Genomic DNA, 25,845 nt, shown 5'->3' with positions numbered 1-25,845 from the left:
TGAAACCCTGTCTCTACTAAAAATACAAAAAAAAAAAAAAAAATAGCAGGATGTGGTGGCATATGCCTCTAATCTCAGCTACTGGGGGGGCTAAGGCAGGAGAATCACTTGACCCGGGAGACAGAGGTTGCAGTGAGCTGAGATTGTACCACTGTACTCCAGCCTGGGTGATAGAGAGAGACTTCATCTCAAAAAATAATAAATTTTAAAAAAATTAAAGTGAAAAAACTGATCACATATCTTGTGTAGCAGACCTGTCATTGGAGTTTTCTGTCAAAACCATCCAAGATAAAAAGTTACCTTGCCAAGGCTATCATCTTGCACAAAAGCAGAAAGAGGCCAGGTCTGCCTTCTGGGTCAGCCACTGATGAGCATTAAAAGCTTGGATGAGGCCAGGCGTGGTGGCTCATGCCTGTAATCCCAGCACTTTGGGAGGCCGAGGTGGGCAGATCACGAGGTCAAGAGATCGAGACCATCCTGGCCAGCATGGTGAAACCCCGTCTCTACTAAAAATACAAAAAAATTAGCTAGGCGTGGTGGCATGCACCTGTAGTCCCAGCTACTCGGGAGGCTGAGGCAGGAGAACTGCTTGAACCCAGGAGGCAGAGGTTGCAGTAAGCTGAGGTGGTGCCACTGCACTCCAGCCTGGCACCTGGTGATGGAGTGAGACTCTGTCTAAAAAAAAAAAAAAAAAAAAATCTTGGATGAGCTTGAGCAGGTATAAAATGGAGAGAACCTCACTTTCCCTAGCTCTCCTACATCAAGTTATTAGGATAAAATTACATACATATATATCCTTTGAAATGGAAAAAGCACTAAATGAAATACAAGATATGAGGCACAGTGATGTGTGCTCATCTGAAACAAGAATTTTACTTCATATTTTAGAGAAATTATATTTCCTTTAACTTGAGACTTTCATCAGGAAAAGAAGTAACAGATCACAGTACATTTAGAATCTTCTCGAGCTTCATTCTTTGTTGTTGAAAGGAAGATGGCAGCAAAATGTGTTGGTGACTCTCTTCTTAGATATAATGAGCTGTGGATGATTTGTGACTCAATCCCTGTAAGTTATCTGGAAGTCTACAATGCCAGCTCCCTGGTGAAAATTTCATAAAGAATCAGCTTTGTGTCAATGAACATAAAGCTGACTTTCAAAAATAAGGCACAGAGATAAGTTTTCCTATTTCCTTTACTTCCCGTCTGTCCTAGGTCAACTGATTTTATGTAAAAATATTAAAGGAGGTACAGAGAAGCAGGACTTCTTTTAGTGCCCGTATCTTTGTGGGCTCTTGCTAGATAGAGATATACTAGTTTATGTGTGTTTTAAGTCCACGGTTCAGTTTAAATTTTGAATTTCATTGCCCCATAAAGTTTCTAAGGAATTTTACAATCATTCTAGGTAGGAAACATTAGTAGCATCAAAGCCACTCAGGAACACATTGGAAGGGACTTTTCAACGTGTTCTTTATTACAACAGTCACAGGGGGAAAAGTATTTTAAAACGTTCAGGACTTACTTTGTGTTTGGCGCTGAGCTAAGCACAAGTACATTCTAACATTTAATCCTCCCCTCAATTCCTTGGGTTAGATGCTATTTTTATCTCCATTTTATATATGAGAATATTGAGCCATAAAAAGGCTATTTAGAGCCAGGCACAGAGGCTCATGCCTGTAATCCCAGCACTTTGGGAGGTCAAGGCAGGTGAATCACCTGAGGTCAGGAGTTCAAGACCAGCCTGGCCAACATGGCAAAATCCTGTCCCAGCTAACAAAAGTTAGCTGGGTGTGGTAGCAGTTGCCTGTAATCTCAGCTAATCCAGATGCTGAGACAGGAGAATCACATGAACCCCGGAGGCAGAGGTTGCAGTAAGCCATGACCCGAGATCACACCATTGCACTCCAGCCTGGGTGACAAGAGTTAAAACTCCATCTCAAAAAAAAAAAAAAAAAAAAAAAAAAAAAGACTATTTAGTGCCACTTTCAAAGAAAAATTTAAGAGTTGGAAAGTCACAATGACAACTTATGGTTCTGGACTATCTCACATTGATAAGTTCCTTCAGAACACTCCCATGATAGCTGTTCTCTGAGAAGCATACCAAGCAAGGCTTCATTATTAAACAATAAGAACCTCAAATCTCTTTTGGGAAGGGTATTGTTATCATCAGCACAAAAGGGAAACACCTCTCTATGTGTGGCTTTGCAAGTTCTCTGTGATAAGTGTGTATGTTCAGATGAAAAGGGAAACACCTCTCTACGTGTGGCTTTGCAAGTTCTCTGTGGTAAGTGTGCACTAGGTTTGTGCATTCAGGGGATAAGATTAGCTGAGTTGCCGCCTTCTGTTGTCTAGATTGACAAGTTCTTTGCCACCACCCAAGGGCTCCTTTTCCCATTTCTGAACAATCTTGGTATAATCTTTCAGACAGGAGAAAGCATAGGAATTTTAAATATCCTTATTTTACCCTAGGAAGATTCAGGTTGGTGGAAGGCTGACACAAAGAAATAAAAATTGCTAACGGTGATGATCAACATTTATTGAGTGCTAAGTTTACTGTGCAAAGCACTCTACATGGCTTATCTCAGTGAAACTTCGCAACCCCCCCTGTGTGGGAGGTATTATTATCCTTATTTCACAAAGGAAGAAACCCAGCTTTGGAAAAGTGAATTGATGTACCCACGGTAACTTGCCTGCCTGCATCTGTCCTCCGTTAAGAACCCAAACATGTAACCACAAAGAAACCCATGGATAGAGTTAAAACCTCATTAAAGTAAAACATCAAAGTTTGAGATTACCTAGTTGCATGTGGTGAAAATCTTGATACAGACAATATTTTAAAATTGATTATATTATTTCATATAGCAATGGACAGAGTAAGACCTCATTAAAGTAAAACATCAAAGTTTGATTACCTAGCTGCATGTGCTGAAAATCTTGATACAGACAATATTTTAAAATTGATATTACTTCATATAGCTAGAAATAAGCAAGTTATAAATGACTTGCAACAGACCTACCCACATAATGATTTGTCAAAGACATAAACACAGAAGCACTGAATGTTGGGATTCAAACTTAAAAACAAAATTTCCTGAGTTCTTGATTTGAAAAATTCACTTGATATATTTGGCTGTGTGTGTCTGTCTGTGTGTGTGTGTGCGTGTGCGTGTGCGTGTGTGTGTGTGTGTGTGTAAAATCCTGAAACACTAGTAACTATTTTGCCATAACTTATATCTACTCTAGCAATGAACATTCAAGAAGTGAGCACCCTGAATGTGGGAACTCTAAAGCCCCAAGTCCACCATGTCTAACTCCACCTCTGCACTGTGACTATCTATGCTTGTGGCTATTTGCACAAGGATGTAACCAACCATGGGAACTACCCCTTAAGAAGGACTGGGGAAGGAAATATAAAGTACCCTATCTAGTTCCATCACTTAGCAAAGGGCATAATGTGTATAAAGCAAAGATTTAATTCCCCAGTGTCCCTATGATAGCCACTGTACCTTGACTTCCTCGGACACTTAGCTCTTGTGGTGATTCCAGAACATCATCAGGATGTGGGAAACAGAGTCCGTGGAAAGGGCCCAAGTCAAAGCACTCATGCAGCAGCTGCATGTTCACTCTCAAGCACACACTCATGAACCCAACAGCTGCACCTTCCACCTGAAATATCCAAAACACCTCATTATTCTTTTTTTTTTTTTTTTTTTTTTTGTGACAGAGTCTTGCTCTGTCTCCCAGGCTGGAGTGCAGTGACGCAATCTCAGCTCACTGCAACCTCCACCTCCTGAGTTCAAGTGATTCTCCTGCCCCTGCCTCCCGAGTAGCTGGGACCACAGGCACTTGCTACTACGCCTGGCTAATTTTTGCATTTTTAATAGAGACGGGGTTTTACCATGTTGGCCAGGCTGATCTTGAACTCCTGACCTCAATTGATCCGCCCGCCTTGGCCTCCCAAAGTGCTGGGATTACAGGCGTGAGCCACCACACCCAGCCCAAAACACTGCATTATTCTATCAGAGCTCAGAGCCCTCAGCACGTGGTCAGTTGGTGGTTTGGCAGGAACCTTGAGATTTAAGGGAGGAATAAGTGTCTTACTTAAGTGCATAAAACATGCTCAAAAAATGTCCCAATAAGTGACCACTGGGGACACACCTAGTGGTACCTAAGTAACAGAGGGAAATTGCCAGAGTTCTTGATCTCTCAACATTGGAACTTGACACTTGTCCTCTTTGCTCAGACTATGGCCATGCCTGCTCCACATCCTCTGCCATTTGGTATCTTGTGTTTGTACCCCACCACGAGCCTGGTACTCCTGTCATTTTCTTCCCCTCTGCCATGCACAGTTCTCAGGAACATAGGTCATTATTCCAGTGCCCATCTGATCAGCCCCCAGTACAGAGAAAGCTCATGGCCCCCGGCTCCTTATCAGGTAGAAACTCTTCAATTTGTGTTGAACTCACTTATTTATTAACTGGATAGTCTGATGGGGAGGAGATATGAGGGAAGGAGATTTGGTAGAAAATGTTTGAGTTATGTAAACTTGAGTCAGGCCAGGCTGGTTCACCAGGTGGGTCTGATCTGTAAATGTCTAACCTCCCAGCATCCTGAGATGCCTGGTTCTGAAGCTCTTGCAGTCGTCCCCATGACTTTTGGTCTTTGATAAGCAATACACAGGCAAGAAGATGAGTAACTAGCTGATCTGAACCCTGGTGCCTGATTGGTACCAAAACATTAGAAACTAACAACAGACTTTAATTCTATCATAATCCACATTGAGAGATGGCTGTGACTGAAACTCATTATTTCCCTTAAGTAATTCTGTGTTTCATTGTTTTCTGCAAGGAAAGTATTTAAAACTTAAAAAGAGAGAGAAAATACATAGTCCTTTAAATCCTACATGAATAATTCCTGTCGATGATTAAGTAGATTTTAAGCATATTCTGGTTGACAGATTAAACTCTGATAGCTCTTATCGGAAACCAGCATTTACTGGGTTGTACCTCTCAAATGTTCAGGCCTTCTTAGATAATCATTGCATTCAAAAATTAGATATTAAACTACTATTTGTTCTGAAATATGTCTCCTAGTTAAAAATCAGTTGTTCTCAAACATGTTTGCAAAATAAGAGACTTCTTCTATTTTCCCTTCAATACTGAAGTACAAGGGGAATTTTTAAAAACTAATTTTTTCATGTATATTCCTTTCTTTACAGGCCCCCTAAAATGATACTTGCTGCAAAAGCCTGGATTTACACAGCTGTTTTATAAAGCCATTGACACTTTAATAATAGTCCAAAATAAACATTTTAATTTTTTTCCCAAATAACAAGTGATTGTTTGTCTTGTTTGCACTCGTGAACAAAGGCTGCATAGCCCCAGTTGTCTGGCTTCTCTGTAATTTCAGGCCCAAGACTCAGCAGACGCTGATTAACCAATCCATCTACCATATGTGCAGAAAGAGATGGCCAGCCTCACTCTCGGCAGGGAAAATTGGCATCCATCTTAGTTCACATGGAGATGTCCCTCTAATCTACAGTCGCGCTGGCGCAACAAAACTTCGATGGCCTGAAATACCTTTCGCTGGCTTCACAGCGAGCTGCATGTGCATGATAAGAATGTATTATTTATAAGACTGCTGTTAGTAATGAGCTATTACACTAATGGCTCATTGTGTTTGGAATTTGATTTCAAATGGCATGGATCACACATTCTGATGAAAATGAGAAAAACATGTTTTGCCATTAGGAACAAAGATTTAACGTTCTCCAATTCTACAACCTGTTATATTCCCATCATTCATCCAGGGTTGTAACAATTTACGAAAGTTTACAATTACAGAATACAACAGAGCAAGGACATATTGTGAAAGTGTATGCTTTTTCCTTTGAGTTTCTTTCAAATAATCGATTTGAGAAACACTGTTCTTAAATATGAATTTGCAGGAGTATCCAAATTCATTCTTGTGTATACACTGAAAAACTAAATGGATTTAATAGACTTTTTAACTTGTACAACAGAAAGGCATTGCTTGCTGGCTGCTATCTCTCTTCCTGGTGACATAAGTACTTTCCACCACGCGTGCCTTCCATTATCTTATAGTGGAGAATAAAACTGAAAGTTTTGTTGTTCTTGCTTGTCCTACAAGGATCTACATCATGACACATAAGGTTTAGATTGCTAGAAAACTATGTGTACAATGGCCTTGTCTTCACAAACAGGTCCATTTATAGAAATGTGTGTATTTTCTCATTTATGCTTCCATCCAAAAAGCCCTACAGCCACCCATCCCTTTTGGGTGACAATATTCCACCGTGAGGGTTTTGCCCTCACTGTGACCACTGCTGGCTCTGAGCCTCTCCTCCTGATGCCAAGTGCATGGCTGACCTGGCAGGCTCTCCCTGCCTGCAGGTCAGTGGTTCCTACTCGGACCACTGCTGCCCACACCCTGGATGATGCCAAAACAGACGCTCTGCCCATCTGTCGCTAGGAACTGCCGTTGGACTCCAACTACCCTTCCCTAAAACCTCAGCTTGGAGTAAACACCAGATGTCAAGGTAAGCCAGGGTACAGTTATGACAAGGAACTTGTATTGAAGTGATGGCCCCAAACTCCCCCAAACTAGCTATCAAGCCAAAGAAAGTCCTGTAACTGAAAACCCTTTGAGTATAAGGGTTTCTCACAGGGCACAGCCTCACCCCCTGGCTTTCTGCATGCATGGCCTGGAACTGCCGTGGCTGTTTGGAAAGAGACAAGCTTGATGGACTTCTTTCTGTTTCCTCTGGTTGACAGTGGTTGCCTTAAAGTAAGGTGTGCCTGTTATGCCTAATCAGCATTTGGAGGGGAAAAGCCCCAATCTGTAGCATTTGCCGATTTCTGAGGTGTACGCACTCTCATCGTGGCCAATGTCAAGTGAACGGTGTGATCTCACTAAACATGTAGCTGGGAGGAGATGCGCAGTAGCTAGCCATTATTTCTTATATCCACTGTATAGAGATCATAGACATTTAAGAAAAAAAAGCAAAACCTCAAGAGCATGGAGAATAGTAAAAAAAAAAAAAAAAATTGAAAGTGATGAATTTTGAGTACTTATTAACTTTGTTTTAATATAATTTATTATATGTATGCTTCTATAATTTGATTTTTAATAATAGCTGTGTTTAACAAGCAGTTTGCAGAGTTCCTGAGGATTTAACAGTCAGCCCTTGAGAACCAGAGCAAGCAGGCTCCAGCACACTGTTGCCTAAAAGGTCCCTAGGGAGGCAGGAAAAAAGGTCGCAACAGCATTGATCTTGAACCCCAAAAGGCTTCAGACATCAGACATGGCTCACTTCAGATTAGAGGTCCCCTCCCAGATCCTGGTGCACAGTCTTGTTTCTGCCCTTCCATTTTAAGATCCAGGTCTGTGGTCGTCCCTCCACAGAACACAAAGCCTCTGATGCCTGAGGCAGCATGGCCTCTGGAAGGAGATGGGGCTCGATGCCCTCTGCCTCTTTCGAGACACCAAAGGATCCTGGCAGGGTTGGAACTGTAGTTTTCAGCCTGCGGCTTTGCTCTGATGTTTACACACATTGAAAGTGTGAAACATATGGCAAGAGACAGAAAGAACGTGGGGGAAGAGGTCACTGCAGCTTCCCTACAAAGCACTGACTTAAGTGATTCAGAGTAAAACTAGAACCTTGAAACCAAATAATTAAAATTTTCGAAAAACAAAAACCCTGATTAAACTGATGGGTAAAGTTTGGTCATTCAAATCCTCATTGGAGTCTGCATGAATCATGTTACTTCTCAGCAGTTTCTGTCTAGTTGTATAAAGATAAGCTTTCCAAAGGGCACTGCTGGGCCCAAATGCTTCCAACCCTCCCTTCTATGGCTAGCCTGGGAGCCTGGGGCCAATGGCTAAACAAGAATACGTGAAAGTGGGTCTTTGAGAGACCACGCCAAAACCTAAATATAAAAAAATAAAATTAACATTTTAAAAATAAAATAAAAATAAATAAAAATCCTTTCAATGTGGTGCTTCAGAATCTAATTTTCAGGGACAATTCTCACCTTCTAATACCCACATTGCTCTCAAGTCATCTCATTCTCATCACGTGTTTTATCCTCATGTAGATGAGTGTTTCGCCACCTGGACTGCACATTGGAATCATCTGGGGAGATTCTTAAAAATCCAGATTAAGGTCTGGAATTTTTTTTTTTTCAGGTCAAAGAGTCTTTACTTTTAAATGATTATTGATACACCAAGTAATAACATGTAACAAGTTCTTGAATTCTATCATCTAGTAATTTTGGTTAAGAGAAACTAAAAGCAGCCCAAATACACTAGTATTCACTATTCTAACCATTAGCAAGAATGGACGACTTTAAGGCTGGCTGCTGCTTCACACAGGTTACAAATAACTATTACTTTTTCATAGATAAAGCCCCTGACCTTCAAGAAAGTATTAGGGGAAAAAAAATCATTTAATCCCTTCCTTTCTTCAAAGAATTGTTATGTGGTGTTTTTTTAAAAACTAGATCTAAGAAAGAAAAAGTCAACACTGATATACATGTTGCTTGAGCCAAAAGGCATAGGAAAAAAGACAATATATGCCCATTAAATTCCTAAGAAATATGAGGTAAAAAGATGAAATTTTTAGGTAATCTAAGTCTGTAAATTTCATCAAAAAAGATGAAATTTTTAGGTAACCTAAGCCACAGGCATGGTGGCTCAAGCCTGTAACCCCAGCACTTTAGGAGGCTGAGGCAGGAGGATCGCAGTTTGAACCAGCCTGGTCAACACAGTGAGACCCTGTCTGTTAAAAAATTTTTTAAAATACAAGGATTGTGTCTCACCCTCAAAAGATTGATTTAATTGGCCTGACTGTACCCCTGCAACAGGAATTTTAAAAATTGACATAATTCACCTACCATAAAAACAACTCTTTAAGAAATACACAATTCAGGCCTGGTGTGGTGGCTCACACCTGTAATTCCAACACTTTGTGAAGCTGAGGCGGGCAGATCACTTGAGGCCAGGAGTTCAAGATTAGCGTGGTGAACATAGCGAAACCCCAACTCTACTAAAAATACAAAAATTAGCCAGCGCGGTGGCACAGTAGCCTATAATCCCAGCTACGTGGGAGGCTGAGGCACGAGAATTGCTTGAACCTGGGAGGCAGCGGTTGCAGTCAGCCAAGATCGCACTACTGCACTGCAGCCTGGGCAACAGAGCGAGACTCTGTCTCAAATTAAAAAAAATGGAAGTACACAATTCAGTGGTTTGTAATATATTTGCAAAATTGTACACCAATCACCGCTATCTAATCCCAGAACATTTTCATCTCCCCAACAACCAATGACTATACCTAACATTAGTCACTTCTCTTTCCCCTTTCCCTCCAGCCACTAATCTCCCTTCTATCTCTACAGACTTGTCTATTCTAGCCTTTCATATAAATGCTATCATACAATATGTGGTCTTTATGACTTCTTTTCCTTAGCATTGTGTTTTCAAGGTTCAGACATGCTGTAGCATGATCAGTGCTTCATTCTCTTTTATTTCCTGGTACTATTCCCTTGCATGGATATACCACATCTTGTTTATCCATTCATCAGTAGATATAGACATCTAGGCTGTCTCCACTTTTTGACTATTATGAATAATGCTGCTATGAACATTTGTGTACAAGTATTTGTGTGAACACGTGTTTTCAATTCTATGCATGGAATAGCTGGGTCAAATGATCACTGTTATTTTTAACTGTTGGAGAAAATGCCAGGCTATTTTCCAAAATGATCACAGCATTTTATATTCCTACCAGCAATGAATGAGGGCTCCAATTTCTCCACATCCTTGCCAACATCTGCTATCATCTTGCTTTTTGGCTATAACCCTCCTAGCGGAGGTAAAGTGGTATCTTACTGTGGTTTTGATTTGCCTTTCCTTTAGGACTAATGATGCTGAATGTCTTTTCATGTGCTTATTGGCCATTTGTATCTTTTATTTATTCATTTTTTTTGAGAAGTGTCTATTGAAATCATTTGTCCAAATTTTATATGGATTATTTTTCTATTGTTGTTAGAGGTCTTTGTACGTATCCTGGATCCAGGTCGCTGGAATGGTATAGGCAGTCTAACAGCCTCCCAGGTGATTTTCATATGTGCCAAGTTTGAGAACCACTGATGTAGAACAAAGCCTCAAACTGCTCATGCTATCCAAATAAGAGAACTTTTCATTATTTCAAGAAAAGCAATATTCTTTAATAGCTCTTATAGTTTTAACAAACAAATCAGGAATTAGAGGGTGTGGGCTGTGTTTTGGGCCCAAGAGCCTGGGCTTTCTGATTTTTTTAGAAAAGCTAGAAATTCCAATTGTTGTACAGACTTTCATAATTTTTACATTAGCTGCTAATTCAATAAAATTTAATCACATATAACTTGAATGAAATCAATGAGAAAACACTGCACAAATCCAAATTGAGATGTTCTATAAAATAACTGACCTGTACTCTTCAAAAGTGGAAATGTCATGGAAGATAAAGACTAACTAGAGAATTGTTCCTGATGAAAAGAGGCTGAAGAAAAAGAGCACCTGAATGCAATGAATGGCCTGGAATTACTTCTGCCATAAAAGACATTTCTGCGACTGCCAGTAAAATCTGAATAAGATCTGTAGATTAGATAAAAGAATTGCAGGAACTAGCTAGGTACAATGGCTCGTGCCTGTAATCCCAGCACTTTGGGAGGCCAAGGCAGGCAGATCACCTGTAAGGTCAGGAGTTCACTTGAGGTCAGCCTGGCCAACATGGTGAAACCCCATCTCTACTAAAAATACAAAAATTAGCTGGGCATGGTGGCGCACACCTGTAATCCCAGCTCCTCGGGTGGCTGAGGCAGGAGAATCGATTGAACCTGGGAGGTGGAGGTTGCAGTGAGCCAAGATCACACCATTGCACTCCAGCCTGGACAACAGAGCAAGACTCCATTTCAAAAAAATAATAATTACAATTACAGGAATTGTAATTACTTGGCTTTGATCATTGTATTGCAGTTATCCAAGAGAGTGTCCTTGTTTTTAGGAAATATACATTGAAATACTTAGAGGTAAAGGGGTATTATGTGTGCAACTTACTCTCAAATGGTTCAGAATATACATGAGAGTGAAAGAACGCAGGCAAGAGAGAAGGGGGTAGATAGAAAAGATGAACAAGAGAATGATAAAACAAATGGGGTATGATGTTAACACCTGGGGAATCCAGGTAGTTATAAACTTTCTTTAAGTATGAAACTATGTCAAAACAAAAAGTTAAAAAAAATACCTTTCCAAGTCAAACAAAATCCATCTGCCAGCAGAATGCTGGTTTGTGACTTCTGAAGTCTGAGATCTGGGGATCCTCAGAAATCCCCCACTATGTACCCCTGGAGGGTCTTTTTCATTCCCTCTAAGGACAGGGCAAGAATCTACAACACCCTGGGCATCTGGAAGGATCTCACAAAAGACAGCCTGATGACAGTAACCCAGGGGAGGAAGCTGGCCTGGCCCACCACCTGGAAGGGCAGTGGAAGGGCCAGGGTGGCCAGGAAGATGCCCAGCAACACAAGAGCAACACCACTCACCTCCCTCTCACCAAGTGTGTCCCCACATGGATCAGTCACTTACCTCACACACAACAGCATGATTCTCTTCATCTTGGGCCTCTATTAGTTCAGCCAGGAAGTATTCGCCGTAAGTTTCCTTCAGAATTGTGTCATAGCGCATGAATATTGGCATGAGATCGTCGTGGTCTTCCACCCTGTTTAATAGAAAGGCTGAAGTTCAGTGTTTGCTCATTCATTTTTTTCCTTCAACAGGGCACCAACTATGTGCCAGACCCTGTTTAAGTGCTGGGGCTACAGCCACACTCATGATATGAACTTCCCTTCTTTTTTTTTTTTTTTTTTTTTTGAGACGGAGTCTTGCTCTGTCGCCATGCTGGAGGGCAGTGGCACGATCTCAGCTCACTGCAACCTCCACCTCCCGAGTTCAAGCAATTCTCCTGCCTCAGCCTCCCGAGTAGCTAGGACTACAGGTGTGCGCCATCATGCCCAGCTAATTTTTGTATTTTTAGTAGAGACAGGATTTCGTCATGTTATCCAGGATGGTTTTGATTTCTTGACGTCGTGATCCATCTGCCTCAACCTCCCAAAATGCTGGGATTACGGGCATGACCCACCATGCCCGGCCTGAATGTCCCTTCTAATAGGAGTAACGGACAATGAAGATGTAACCAATTTAGACAATTCTAAACATTGCAAATAGTGGTACATGCTTTGGGCTAGAGAGTGAGGGCCAAGTGGTCAGAGAGGACCTCTGTGAGGAGGGACATCTGAACTGAGAGCTGAATGAGGAGAAACGGGGGAAGCTATGTTGAAACCTGGAAGTGAAACAGTGCAGGCAGAGGAAACACAGTTGGCAAGTGTGGGTGTGGGATGCAGGGAAGCACCTGTCATGGGTCAAAGGACAAGAGGCTGGAGGCAGTACTTCCCAAGGGTGTTCTAAGGAACACCACTACGATATTGTTCTGAGCATCCCCCAGCCCAAAGAACTCCAATGCCTAAAAACAGTAACTACTCTAAGTCCCTTCTTGTTTCACAGTTACATATTAAAGACTCTGAGAAGTACTACAGTAAAGAATGGTTACCTTGTTTACGCATTTCTCAAACACTGGCCCATGGCACCCTTTATTCCTGAGATGTCTCTGCAGTTGCTAAGGAGGGGGAAGGCTGGTGAAGTGATAGAGTGCTGCTCACCCTCCTGGGGACATCCACTCCACTTCCATTCTCAGGACCCTCTACAGTGACCTTGACAACTAGTTGAGGACGGAGTGGGGGGTGGCAGAGGAGGGATGGGCAGAGGGACAGGGAGCCAACAACCAGATTTACTATAGCTTGGAGAGGCTGGCTCCTGTGTTCCATTTGGCTGCAGGATTTAACATGCCTTTGTTCTTTTTAGCACATTTTTGGGTAACTTTAGTGTTCTTTTTTACTTGTCTGAGATTTTTGTTTTGTTTTGTAGAAAGTGATTTATTTAGAGAGAGAGGAAAAAAAAAAAAAACAGGAGAAGGAGAGAAAAAGAAACAGCGAACTCTCAAACTGAGTGAGAGAATCCAGAAAGATGGAATCCGGGAGAGAAAAGCAGCTTCCACACTGAGTGGAAGGGAACAGAGAGAGAGACGGAGTTTAGGAGGGGAAGACAGGCTTCCACTAGAGAGTGTGGAAGGGGACCCTAGAGGGAAAATCCAGGATAGGGAAAAACAGCTTCCACGAGCGTGTTCATGGAAGGGGATCCAAACATGGAGTCCCTGTCTGAGATGTTTTTATACTTTTTTTTCTGATAGTCTTTCTATAAAAATGTTTCAGCTTTGCGTTATTTTTTTCTAGTATATCTGCTTTGGCTACTAATGTCTATTTCCTCCTGCCAGCTTCACTATGCTACCATCTTCATCATCCCATTTTATCTTCCAGTATGCTCTCTTTGACATTAACGGCAGCTCCATCTACTGAGTGATCGGTATATATATAAAGCTCAGGGCTTTATCCAGATGATCTCTGCTCCTGTGTTTCTCAAAGTGATCCCAGGAGGGTGGCACTGCCATTTTCACTTTACCGAGGGAGGACAGCAAGGCCCGTGGGGATGAGGAAATGCTTTGCCTGAGATGACAGACATAGTTGGCAGCAGAGCCGTGATGTGACTCTGGTCTAGTGACTTAAGCTCTGCCTTCACACTCTGCTAAGCTGACAATGCACTTTGAAAATCTTCCTTTATTTTGACTCCTCTTTTGAAAATTTGTAGCAGGAAGCAAAAGAGTTGAGAAGGGAGTCCTTGGTTAGGGGCCCAAGGTCATCACCCTGCCAGCCCTGCCACCACTCCTCCTGCCCCTGCAGTCCAAATGCTTTAAACTGGATGACCCCGTGCACTCTAGATGAAAATCTTCACCCTGTTTCCAGAATGAAACCTTTGCCTCTGGTGACACAGGTATAACTGTTGAAATGATTCTGGTTTTTCATTAGAAACAGTAAGTATCTTGATGGAAGAACTACATAGTTGAAAAACCAGGTCTCTGGTCTATAAAACTTCGGAGGTAAGGAGAGAGCCAGCCAACAGACCATGGTACACGGAGGAGAAAAAACACACAGAAGATGACAACTTGGGGTGGAAGGGACAATCACCATGACTCCTCAGGTTGAATCTTCTTGTTAACCTTTTGATATTTGTTGGCTGTGTCCCCACCCAAATCTCATCTTGAATTGTAGTTCCCATAATTCCCATGTGTCGTGGGAGGAACCTGTTGGGAGGTAATTGAATCATGGGGACAGTTTCCCTCAAGCTTTGGTTTTATAAGGGGCTTCCCCGTTCACTTAGCTCTCATTCTTCTCTTTCCTGCTGCCTTGTGGAGAAGGACATGCTTGCTTCCCCTTCTACCATGACTGTAACTTTCCTGAGGCCTCCCCAGTGCTGCAGAACTGTGAGTCAATTAAACCTCTTTCCTTTATAAATAGCCCAGTCTCAGGTATGTCCTTATAGCAGTGTGAGAATGGACTAATACACCTCTTGTTGAAATTCTCTGGAAGGAGAGACAGCAAAGAGTCCTTATCCGGGCAACCAGATCTTTGTTTTTTTATACTATCAACCTGGCTCTGATTTCATCACCACTAAACAGTCTTACTCCATCATGCAAGGGCATTAGCAGGAATTTCTAGTGATGAGGCTAAAACAGGGAGCCAGAAACAAATACTAATGATGCTGCAGTCATTTTTCAAGCGATTTCAGCCCTGCAATAATTTACAAAAGGTAGGCCTTGAACACTCGTCCATCTATTTCTGCGTGTGATCACTGAGCATTATCAGTGGTCACCTGTGGCCCTATGGACTGAGGTGCCATCATAAATGCATTAAGTCTTAGGGTGCTCTTAAAAAGATTAGGAAAAACAATAATACAGCATAATGGTCACCGCCTAAGCAGGGGAACCAGGCTGCCTGGGTCTGGATCCTGTTTCTGCCCAGCTGTGACCTCGGGTACTTTACCTCCCTCTGTTACTACGCATGCATCTATCATAAAAATAGCAAATGTTAAAATAAGGCTATGTGCAATGTTACTGTTATTATATTTCTTAGGTAGGAAAAACCAAAAAGAACTGCAGAACTTCAACGGTTAGTGGGTGGAATGAGTTTCTTACTACAGAAGCTTGAATCACTGCACTCACTTCCCACTGACTCCTGTACAGAAAAACTCTGTCATTCCATCCACCATCACCAATCTTCTTAAAACCCTGATTTCCTCATCTTACTTTAAAACTTTTACATGCACCCATAAGAAATAATGAAATCATGTCCTTTGCAGCAATATGGTTGCAGCCAAAGGTCATTACCCTAAGTGAATTAATGCAGAAATAGAAAACCAAATGCTGCAGGTTCTCACCTATAAACAGGAGCTACACAATGGGCATTCATGGACATAAAGATGGCAACATAAAGATGGGGTCTTCTAGGGAGGAGAGGGAAGGAGGAGGGTATGGCTTGAAAAACTGTTGGGTACTATGCTCAGTACCTGGGTGGTGGGATCAATTGTACCTTAAACCTCAGCATCATGCAATATACCCAGGTAACAAACCACTGATAATGCTCAGTGATCACACACAGAAATAGATGAACAAGTGTTCAAGGTCTACCTTTTGTAAATTATTGCAGGGCTGAAATCGCTTGAAAAATGACCGCAGCATCAGTACAGTCATACCCATTCTAAATAAAACACCCTGCACGTGTACCCCCTAAATCTAAAATAAAAGCTGAAATTACTTTTTTAAAAACTCCACTTTTGCAAGCTCTCCACTGTTTCTGGAATTGGCACAAAATTATTTGCCTCTATCTTTCTATCCTACTAACAATAATGACACAAGTTAATTTACTTACTGTCTCTAGAAGGACACCTCACCATCTTCCCTCCTTCCCACCTCTATTCTCAGCCAGTGCTCTGGCCCCCCTTGCCTATTCCCAATTCCAGCATCCTCCACGCTCATCTCCACCCTACACTCTCCAGTGACTCTTCTCTCCCAACCTCCCTTCCCAGGAACCCAATGACAAGACCATCACTGGATATATATTGTCCAGTTCTGGTGCTAATTTCTTATGGCCAGCAGGTAGCATCTTCCCAACCAGGGAAAATGCTCTTCAGGGACACAGAAGAAATTCTGTAGCATTTCTGTAGCATGTAGCCCAACAGCAGCAGCCAACATAGACTGGGCCTTTACCTTGTGCTGAGACCTTGCTAAGGGTCCCATTCACACCAACAGCACTGAGGGGCACAATTTTTATGCCCAAGGGGCCGCATCTGGGAAGTCTGAACCTATGGTCCCATGCTGGTGGCATTACAGTCCCTTTACTTAGCCTTCGGACTCTACTGACTACGAAACTGGCAAAGTCACTTCAATGCTAAGCCTTGGTTTTCTCACGTACAAAACAGGTGGGGACAAGAACAGCTGTGAGGATACAATGTGAGATAGAAATGACGCACTGAAGCCTGCTCTCTGGGGCACAGTAAGCCCTCAGAAAGTGCCTGTTTTCTAAGTGAGCCCTCAGAACTTTGGCAAAAAAAGCCTAGAACATTCTGTCGCCTGCCAGGAACAACTCACTTCCCCACTTAACCTGACAAAAGGATGTGGCTAATAGGAGGTGGGTGGCTTTTCTCTGTAAAAAGAGTCCTTGATGATATCAGCTAAAAATAATTTGTAAAAAATTCTAGGAGAGAGTAGTCAACAAATCCACTTTCAAACATTTTGCCAAAAAATAAAAGGTTGCATCAGTATTTATTAACTGACATTTTAAATAATGGAAAAATAATTCAATAGCCTAATCATTTTAAGTGAATGAAGACAGCAATCACACACAATCAACTGTGTACCATAGGCTTTTATTTATATAATGGACACAAAAATATTACTCTACAGCTATAAACACCAGGAATAAAGGTTCCGAAGAGACCCAGAGCCGTAGGCCTGCAAATGAACCTCAGGAGCCCATTAACAGTTATCCATAATCATACCTCAACATGAATTCTGCTGGGGAAAACAGAAAAACAGCCAAAATTTGGAGTTCTGAAGAGGCTCTCTCTTAAGCACGTCCCCAAAATGAATAAAGAGGAACTTGTTCTGCCAAATGCATTCCTTGGGGTAATTGATAATTTATGATCTTGCATCAGCCCAAGTGCTAATGATAAAGTATGACATCAGCCTCACATAGTCTCAAATGGCATATGACAAAGTCCAGCCCCACAGAAACAAAACACCCCAGCTATGGAAAACAACTCATGTAGTCAAACATCTTAACGTGAGTGTTCTGAGGCAATGCGCACCACCTGTCAGAGTCAGGATGGAAGGAGAGCCACTGTGAATTTGGCACCACAGTGCCAGATATCCTGGCACTGACACGCCACAAAGCGTTCCAGTGGTGATAATGATGCGAAGCTTATCGATCAACACAAAGTGCTGTGGAAATAGCACAATTCTCTGAGTGAAGAGCAAAGTTGCTGTATATCTTCCATTCAGAATGTGGCTTGGAGGGGGGCAGCAATGTGCTTGTTAATGTCATCAATTATACAATATTTTAACTTCTTTGGATGAAACAAAAGGTCCACCTCATAAAGACTTATCAATCTCCCAGATTTCCATCAGACTGTGAAAACTGTGCCAGGTGAAATGGAGTTGAACTATACCTTAAGAAAATCAACCACCTCTCCAGGACACCCTACTTGGGGAATGGGTGTTCTCTAAATCCACAGCTAGAAATGAACTGATAGCTCTCACTGGCTTCCTGGAAGGTGGGGAGAAGTGAAGACAAACTCCCGCGGCACTTCCACCCGTTGGTTAGCTGGGCTTGCTAGGAGCACCACGATGTCCAGACCACACAGGACTCTCCCTCACAGCCTGCTGGGTCTCTGGGTGACACGCAGATCCTGAGACTGGCCTGGCTGCTGCGCTACATGAATACAGTCCCAGAGGAAAACCTGCAGGCCCGCTTCCCTCGAGTTGGAGAGGTGTGCATCGCTTCCCTGCCAGCACAGAAACCACTGCGAATGCAGAGATGGAAAGTCCACACTTAAGGACTGGAGTGACAGCAGCATCAGGCCATCTCCGCATCCACAATGCTGGCAGGATTCTGAGGACTTTCCTGTCTGATGGTATTTTCCATATCCAGAGAGGATCTGCATTGCACTAGCTGGACTTTAAAATGTACAGTTGTAAAAGGAATTCTGCTGTCATTTCAAATACCATAAATATATTTCTTCGAACCTGTGTTGTGTATTTTAAGAAACCAATGAAGAAAGAATAAAAGTCATAGAAAATCTAATTTAATGGTAGTGCTCTACAATGCAGTGTGTTCCAGTTAAACCAACTTTTTACCATGAACATTATCTCAACGTGGGGTAGGAGAACCTAAGATTGGCACCTAGATTTTTCTTTTACTTCAGGTATGTAAAACCAAGCACCTTTTTTCTTTCCAAGATCTCTTGTGACCTCTAGTGGTCTTCTTTATTAAAATAAAATCTATCATTTCTGAACTCCATATAGTATTCCAATGCAGAACTTCAAAATGGGTTTTGGAGTCATTTAGCTTCTAGTCCTTGGAAAATGTCATGATTCTAAAAATTATCACGGGTTTTAACCTCAAATTTTTCATGTGCTTTTCAAAGTACATCTGATGTAAACATCCGTCCTGGCATAGTATGGCTCCAGCAAGATCAATAACCAAGGTCTGCTGGCTGGGTCACTGACCAGGACTCATGAATCATTGGTGAACATCTGTAATTGCTTGACTGCTTCTTTTGGAATGCTTTAGGAGATTCATACCAAATATCAGAAAGTTTATTCACAAGCAATTGCTCAGAAGTCAACCTTAGGTGGATTTCTTAAAAAGCATGATATGAGACTATCAAATGCTTCATAAAAATCATCGCCTTAAGCGTTAAAAGTTTATAATTAGAAACCACCAATCTTAAATCTTAAAGAATGTCTTTTTTCCTTCTATTTTATTTTATTTTTTAATTTCAATAGTTTTGGGAATACAGGTGGTTTTTAGTTACATGGATTTCTTAGTAGTGAATTCTGAGATTTTAGTACACCCATCACCTGAGCAGTGTACACTGTACCCAATATGTTGGATTTTATTCCTCACTCCTTCCCAACCTCTACCTCCCCAGTCCCTCTGTATGCCTTTGTGTCCTCAGAGCTTAGCTCCCACTTATAAGTGAGAACATACGGGATTTGGTTTTCCATTCCCAAGTTAATTCACTTAGAATAATGGCCTCCAGCTCCATCCAAGTTGCTACAAAAGACATCATTTCGTTCCTTTTTACTGGCTTCCTGGAAGGTGGGGAGAAGTAAGGACAAACTCCCTCAGCCCTTCTGCCAGTCGGTTAGCCAGGCTTGCTAGGAATACCACGACGCCCAGACCACACAGAACTCTCCCTTGCATTCTGGTGGGTCTCTGGGTGACATGTAGATCCTGAGGTTGCTTTATCACCTCCACACCATACTTTTTATGGCTGAGTAGTATTCCATGGTGTATATATACCACATCTTCTTTATCCACTCATCAGTTGGTGGGCACTTAGGTTGGTTCCACATCCTTGCACTTCTAAATTGTGCTGCTATAAACATGTGTATGCAAGTATCTTTTCCATATAATGACTTATTTTCCTCTGGGTAGGTTCCCAGTAGTGAGACTGCTGGATTGCCTGGCAGATCTACTTTTAGTTCCTTAAGTAGATCTTGTCTTCCATACTGTTTTCCATAGTGGTTGTACTAATTTACATTCCCACCAGCAGTGTAAAAGTGCTTCATTTTCATCACATCCATGCCAACATTTCTTGTTTTTCGACTTTTAAATTATGGTCATTCTTGCAGGAGTAAGGTAGTATCTCATTGTGGTTTAATTTGCATTTCCCTGATAATAAGTGATTTTTCATCTATTTTAAAAAGCAACAAGGTTGAGCCTATTTAATCAACAATTGCTATGAACAAAAAAGCGACACTCCACTAAGGAAACTTCGATTAGTTCACCACATTGTTTGAAAGCACATAATCCTTTCCTTGGCCAAGTGTCCTCCCACCCCCAGGAGGACTTGAAAAAAGACAGGTTCTCCCCCAGAAAGAGCATGCCAATAGTTTCTAAATCTGAGAACATCTCAAATGTACCACAGATGATTAATTAAGCCCACTGTAGATTTTAAAGGTATGTCCAGAAGTAGCTATGCTTTATTTCAGATAGTATGAAAAGTACAGAACAGCAACTTCATTAATTAGTGTCTAAGGAGACAGGCAGATTACAGCATAATTTTCCACATGGGTAAATCAAAGGAACGGGGCAGGGGATTACAGCGTTAATTCACTGGTTTTGAATGTGTCACTAGCTAAATGGCTAAGGATAATTACATCCTCAAACCCTTCACTGGTTTGGGGTCTTAAGAATTGTGTTCTTCACCATTAATTATCAGTGCAAGTAACTATCATTGAAACAGATGTCAAAAAATACATGTGAGGGAAATTAAAGAAATGAGGCAGCCTAAGAGGCACACAGCCGCACCCGATGAACGTTCTGAAAAGTCTCCATTTTTCCAACGTTAAGGAGGGAGATAGTCTACACAACTGCATTTTCCAGACACATGAAATTCTGTGCCTGCAAGTATCAAAACTCTAATCTGAACATCTGGATATAGGGCTTTCTAAAATGTGCCACGCCTCTCTACCTTCTGCAGGCAAAGGCACTGACTGCCATACTGTCACAATCTCCACATGGATTCACTACTGTCCATTTATTTTCTTATAAAATCCCTTCCTCACTGCAAAGTACCCCCTGTTATCTCTTTGCTACCATTCCTCTTGTGTTTCACTTCTTTCAGATTTTCTGTGGGCATACCATCAGGGGCTGTATGCGCAAGACATCGGGGTAAGGTATCCAGGTTTTATTCAAGTTTTATCAGTCTTGTCCACTGAAGGTCACAGTCCATAGCACTTAAGTTTTCAAGAGAAAAAAAGGAAGAAAAGAAGGAAAGTGGGAAGGAAAGGAGGGAGAAAGGGAGACTAAACCATAAGCATCTGTTACCAAATGCTTACTGGGAGCCAGGCCCCGGGCTGAGCACATCCCACACCTTTTCTCCTGCACCCTGCATCCTGAGTGACAAGTAGGTGTCAGTGAGTACATTAACAGACAATACCTTACTAAAAAGTGAAAGGAATAGGGAATTTTGGATGGGCTGCTTCTATAAATGTCATTTTCAGTATTAGATTTATATGCAAATTTTCTATTACAATAATGCCTTGCTGAATAACTAAGTTGAAAGTATTTAAGCCCTACACACCTCAAGCAAATGATAATTCCCAAGATACAAATCAGGTATCTCAACTAAAAGTTAAGAAAATACTTTTAGGAATTTGCCACTGTCAGTTGTAACTAACATATCCATCCTCTGCCCAATCCTTTGAAATTGTCTAGAATTGTCTTCTTTGTAGGCGCATGTTTAATATCCAGCAGGATGATATCTTAACTGGAAGTTACTTTAAATTCAAGTATTTTATTCATTTAAAATGGGACCTGTAAAGTAGCACTCAAATTCACACATATTTAGACAAATGCAATTATCTTGGCCTAACAGATTGGGAACAGTTTTAACAACTGAAAACCCCCAGCATTGATGAAGATGTAAGGAAATAGCACTCTATTGGTCGGAACATAAATGGATATGATATTTAAGCTGAATAATTTGGTGGCATCTATTTTTAAACCTTAGTATTTGCAAACATCTGGGTATTTCTTACCCCAAATTCCACATCTAGATACCTATGCTACATTACTATATATGAGTGCTAGACGATATATGTACAATGCTGTTTACCATAGGATTATTTTTTATTTTAAAAGTGGTAAATTTTTTAGAGAAAATAACTTGAATTTCCATAAATAAGCAATAGATAAATGAATTATATTAGAGCTACATGATGGTCAGGCTGTCATGGACGAGGCAGTCATCAGAAAAGAATAAAATTGATCTGTAAAGATGACAGATGATGAGATGCTAGATTAAGTGAAAAGTACAATTAACAGGACATATAATCATGGAGATATATATATATATATAGAGAGAGAGAGCGAGAGAGAGAGAGAGTGCACTTATGCCACTGTATTTGTGTGTGTAGCTACATACATAGAAAAATGAAATAAGTAATTTTTAAGTTTTGTGACTTGAGACTAGAATTCATTTTATTAAATAAACCCAACTCCCAAAAATTTAGTAAATGGCATAAAAAAATGAGAGATTTTAAAATGAAGATAAAAGTGTAACAACTGTTACACTACTTATAAGATCCTATGTAATTAATTTATGGAGATTCTTATAATTTAAAAACTGGCTACCTGTAAATGCTTTGAAGGTAATATCACTTTAAAAAATATAATTTCCTGAAGGATAGGAGGGTCTCTTTGCCTCCACTGACACTAACAAGAGAAACTTCATAAATCAGGAATAAAAATTTGAAAGGCATGAGAGAATCAATTAAAAATGTCATTTCATGGCCAGGCGCGGTGGCTCACGCCTGTAATCCCAGCATTTTGGGAGGCCGAGGTGGGCAGATCACGAGTTCAAGAGATCAAGACCATCCTGGCCAACATGGTGAAACCCCGTCTCTACTAAAAATATAAAAATTCGCTAGGTGTGGTGGCGCGCGCCTGTGGTCCTGGCTACTTGGGAGGCTGGGGCAGGAGAATTACTTGAACCTGGGAGGCGGAGGTTGCAGTGAGCCGAGATGTACCACTGCACTCCAGCCTGGCACCTGGTGACAGAGTGAGATTCTGTCTCAAAAAAAAAAAAAAGAATGTCATTTCACAAACAAAATTCCTTTTCTTCAGACTGCCTTTGGCTTGCATTAGTATTGTATCATGATCAAAAGCGTTTTATGAAGAGAGGATTATTTAGCTATTAATAAGAAGAAAGTAACGAAAGATCATTTTCTATGAGGAATTTTCTTCTCTCAAACTAAATTAGGTGGATAATCTGTATCTGAAGTTACTCTGCTTCTTGGACTTTCTTAAGAGACATGCTGCCCCACTCTCAGAATGCAAATAAAATACTCCACACGGATAGGAAAAACGGGATCGCGTTACACTGTTTGCATCATGTTCAGCATCAGCAGGCAAGTTTCTGGCCTCCCTCTGCTTCCCTTCAGCACAAAACTTCTTTAAAGAGAAGTGACTCTCTCCAGCAAAAAGGAAAAAAAAAAAAAAGTAGTGACTATTCCTTTGCCTTTACTTCCTTACCTCACATTTATTCTGCTCACTGCAATTTGACCTCCACTGTTAAACTCTGCCCTTCAAGAGGGGTAAGACCACATCCCAAAACAAGAGGTCAGATGTAGGGCACTGGTTACTGAGTGACAAGGTTGGCACAGAGGAGCCAAAGGGATAAACTTGAGAGAAAACTGAAGACCAGGTCCTGAGGAAGGCAGAGTTCAGAGTCACGAAAACAAGAGAAAAAGAAAATCAGGCTGTGGATGGGGGAGAGGCCAATGTCTGGGCATGAGGCCCCTTCCCTCTCACCCAAAGTCCTCCTGATTTTTCTTTAATAGATATGGAAGCCTCCAAGTTTTCTGTTTTTCTAAAATGAGTTTTGGTAATTTGTGTTTTTCAAGGCCCATTTTTATTTAAATTGTTGGATTTATTGACACTGAATTATTTGTAATGTCCCCATGTCACTCTTTTAATGCCTGTAGGGTCTATAGTGACACCACCTCTTTCATTCCTGATACTGGCAAATTGTCTTTTTTCTGGTTCAGTTAGCTGGAAGTATCAGTTTCATTCATCCTATCGGTGCCTTTTTAAATTGCCAATTCTAATGGCTTGTCTTTTAATCAAATAATTTCATTTCCCCACGTCTTTTGCCACTTTATGAGTCTTAATTTCTTCTATATCCCTCTCCCTCTCTTCTAGTTTTCTTTCTTATTATTTATAGCTCTTTTTCATCTTTCAAAGTTCTGCCCTGGTCCTGCGCTTTTTCACTGTACAATCTGCCCCTCAGCAAGACAATCTCCATCATTTTCATGATCTCCCCATTTACCAACAAACTGACAACTCACAAATGTGTATCTCAAACCTGGCTTCTCCCTCTATTTCTATCCATTTAAATCTATTATTTCTACTTTCAGTTAATGAAACCACCATTCCTCCTAAACTTGAAAACCCTGAATCCCTCTTTACTCCTTCTCATCCCTCAACTCCTCCAGCTGACCAAGTGCTACTCTCTAACGTGTCTCTCTGTATCTACGCACCTGACCTGATCCTTTCCCCACCATGTAAACCAAAAATAAAATTCTAACCCCTGCCAAATCAATTGAATGGACTCCTCCTCTCAGCCAAGGGCATTCTAACGTAAACCTGAAATACCAGTTCAGAATAGGTGGTCAGTCATGCCTCATTATATACTTTTTCCCTTTCGAATTCAGGCACAGCTAATCAGAATTAACATGAAAACAGAGATCCTAGGAATGAGACAACAGGCTCCTTATAGGAATAAGATACCAACATGACAGCAGGCACTGAAATAAACTGAAGTATTTTACCCCAAAATATATTTGACATATTTTAAAATGGTCCTGCAAAGCTGTCTCTTCTAGGAAAACTCCACATTCTGTGGTGAATCCCCTTCCCTTTCCAGGCTTTTTTCCTGGTCCAAGAAAGTATTAACTAAGAGTCAAACATCTTTTTAAGTCTGCTAAAAAAATATTTACCATCTATTTCCTCTAAAGCCTGCTACCTGGAGGCCTCATCTGTGAACCTTGGTCTCCACAACCCCTGTCTTAACCCAGACACTCCCTCATATTCACTCCAGGTCTTTAGATAAACCCTTTCAATCAACAGCCAATCAGAAAATCATTGCACCCTGCTTTGAGTTGTACTGTCTTTCCAGACTGAACCAATGCATATCTTACATGTATTGATTCATGGCTTATGTCTCCCCAAAATGTATAAAACCAAGGTGTAGCCCAACCACTTTGGGCACATGCTCTCAGGACCTCCTGGGGCTGTGTCAAAGCACTGGTCACTCATATTTGGCTCATAATAAATCTCTTCAAACATTTTATAGAGTTTGACTTTTTGTCAACAACTTGGATCTCTGTGACCTGTCACTGCTAGAATTCCAGCCTGTGTCATGATCTCCATGATCTTGGTTTCTATCTGTATCTAATTCCTATCTTTATGGATGCTTTTCACTCATTTTGTACATCACAAAAGTGTAACCAGCAGTACTGTATACACTTTTTGTTTCTAAGTCTGCCTTCACTCAACATAAACCTGAGACTGATTCATGTTACTGTTATGTAAACGGTTCATTTCACTGAATTGCTGAGTAGCATCCATTGTATGTGTTTTCAGAAACCCCTAAGTAGTAAACGCATACTGTTATAGCCACATAGAACCAAATGAGTATCATCAGATAGTCCTGCAAATTATGTCCTCAAGGGGAACTATAAAGATACCCAAATGAAGTAATGATTATGGATATTGTAAAAATTTTTTATCTAAACAGCTTGTAGGAGTAAACAACATTTACTGGTGGATGGACATTTAGAGGGGTTTTTGTGGTGGATCAGGGGTTGGTTATAATGAAGCTGTCTTCATTTCTCTCAGTGCATCCCGCTTCTCAGCTACCAACATGACAGTTAACTGAAGGTGAGTCTCTCCCCCGACTTAACTCGAAGCCTCTGTCATAATAACACTTGGTATTTCTTGGACCCTTACGTGACAGGAAGTGTGCTAAGTGCTTGACGGTCATTAGCTC

At 41.1% G+C, this 25,845-nt stretch overlaps 1 protein-coding gene across 3 annotated transcripts in view; it reads right to left on the bottom strand.

Annotated features, from left to right (window-relative positions):
* The window catches only part of CFAP61 (cilia and flagella associated protein 61), a 298,730-nt gene that overhangs the window by 250,529 nt on the left and 22,356 nt on the right, over nt 1–25,845 (bottom strand). For all 3 annotated transcript variants that reach the window (XM_032248119.1, XM_032248120.1, XM_032248121.1), the window contains exons 7-8: nt 11,644–11,776; nt 3,504–3,663 (exon numbers count right to left, since the gene is read on the bottom strand). In XM_032248119.1, coding sequence (XP_032104010.1) covers nt 3,504–3,663; nt 11,644–11,776 — 293 coding nt within the window. The remainder of the gene's footprint in view (nt 1–3,503; nt 3,664–11,643; nt 11,777–25,845) is intronic.

The sequence above is a fragment of the Sapajus apella genome, unplaced genomic scaffold (assembly GCF_009761245.1).
Source record: "Sapajus apella isolate SASKATOON/1434 unplaced genomic scaffold, GSC_monkey_1.0 scaffold65, whole genome shotgun sequence".
Lineage (NCBI taxonomy): Eukaryota > Metazoa > Chordata > Mammalia > Primates > Cebidae > Sapajus > Sapajus apella.
Note: the sequence above shows the minus strand (reverse complement) of the source record. Positions and strands in the feature narration are given on the sequence as shown.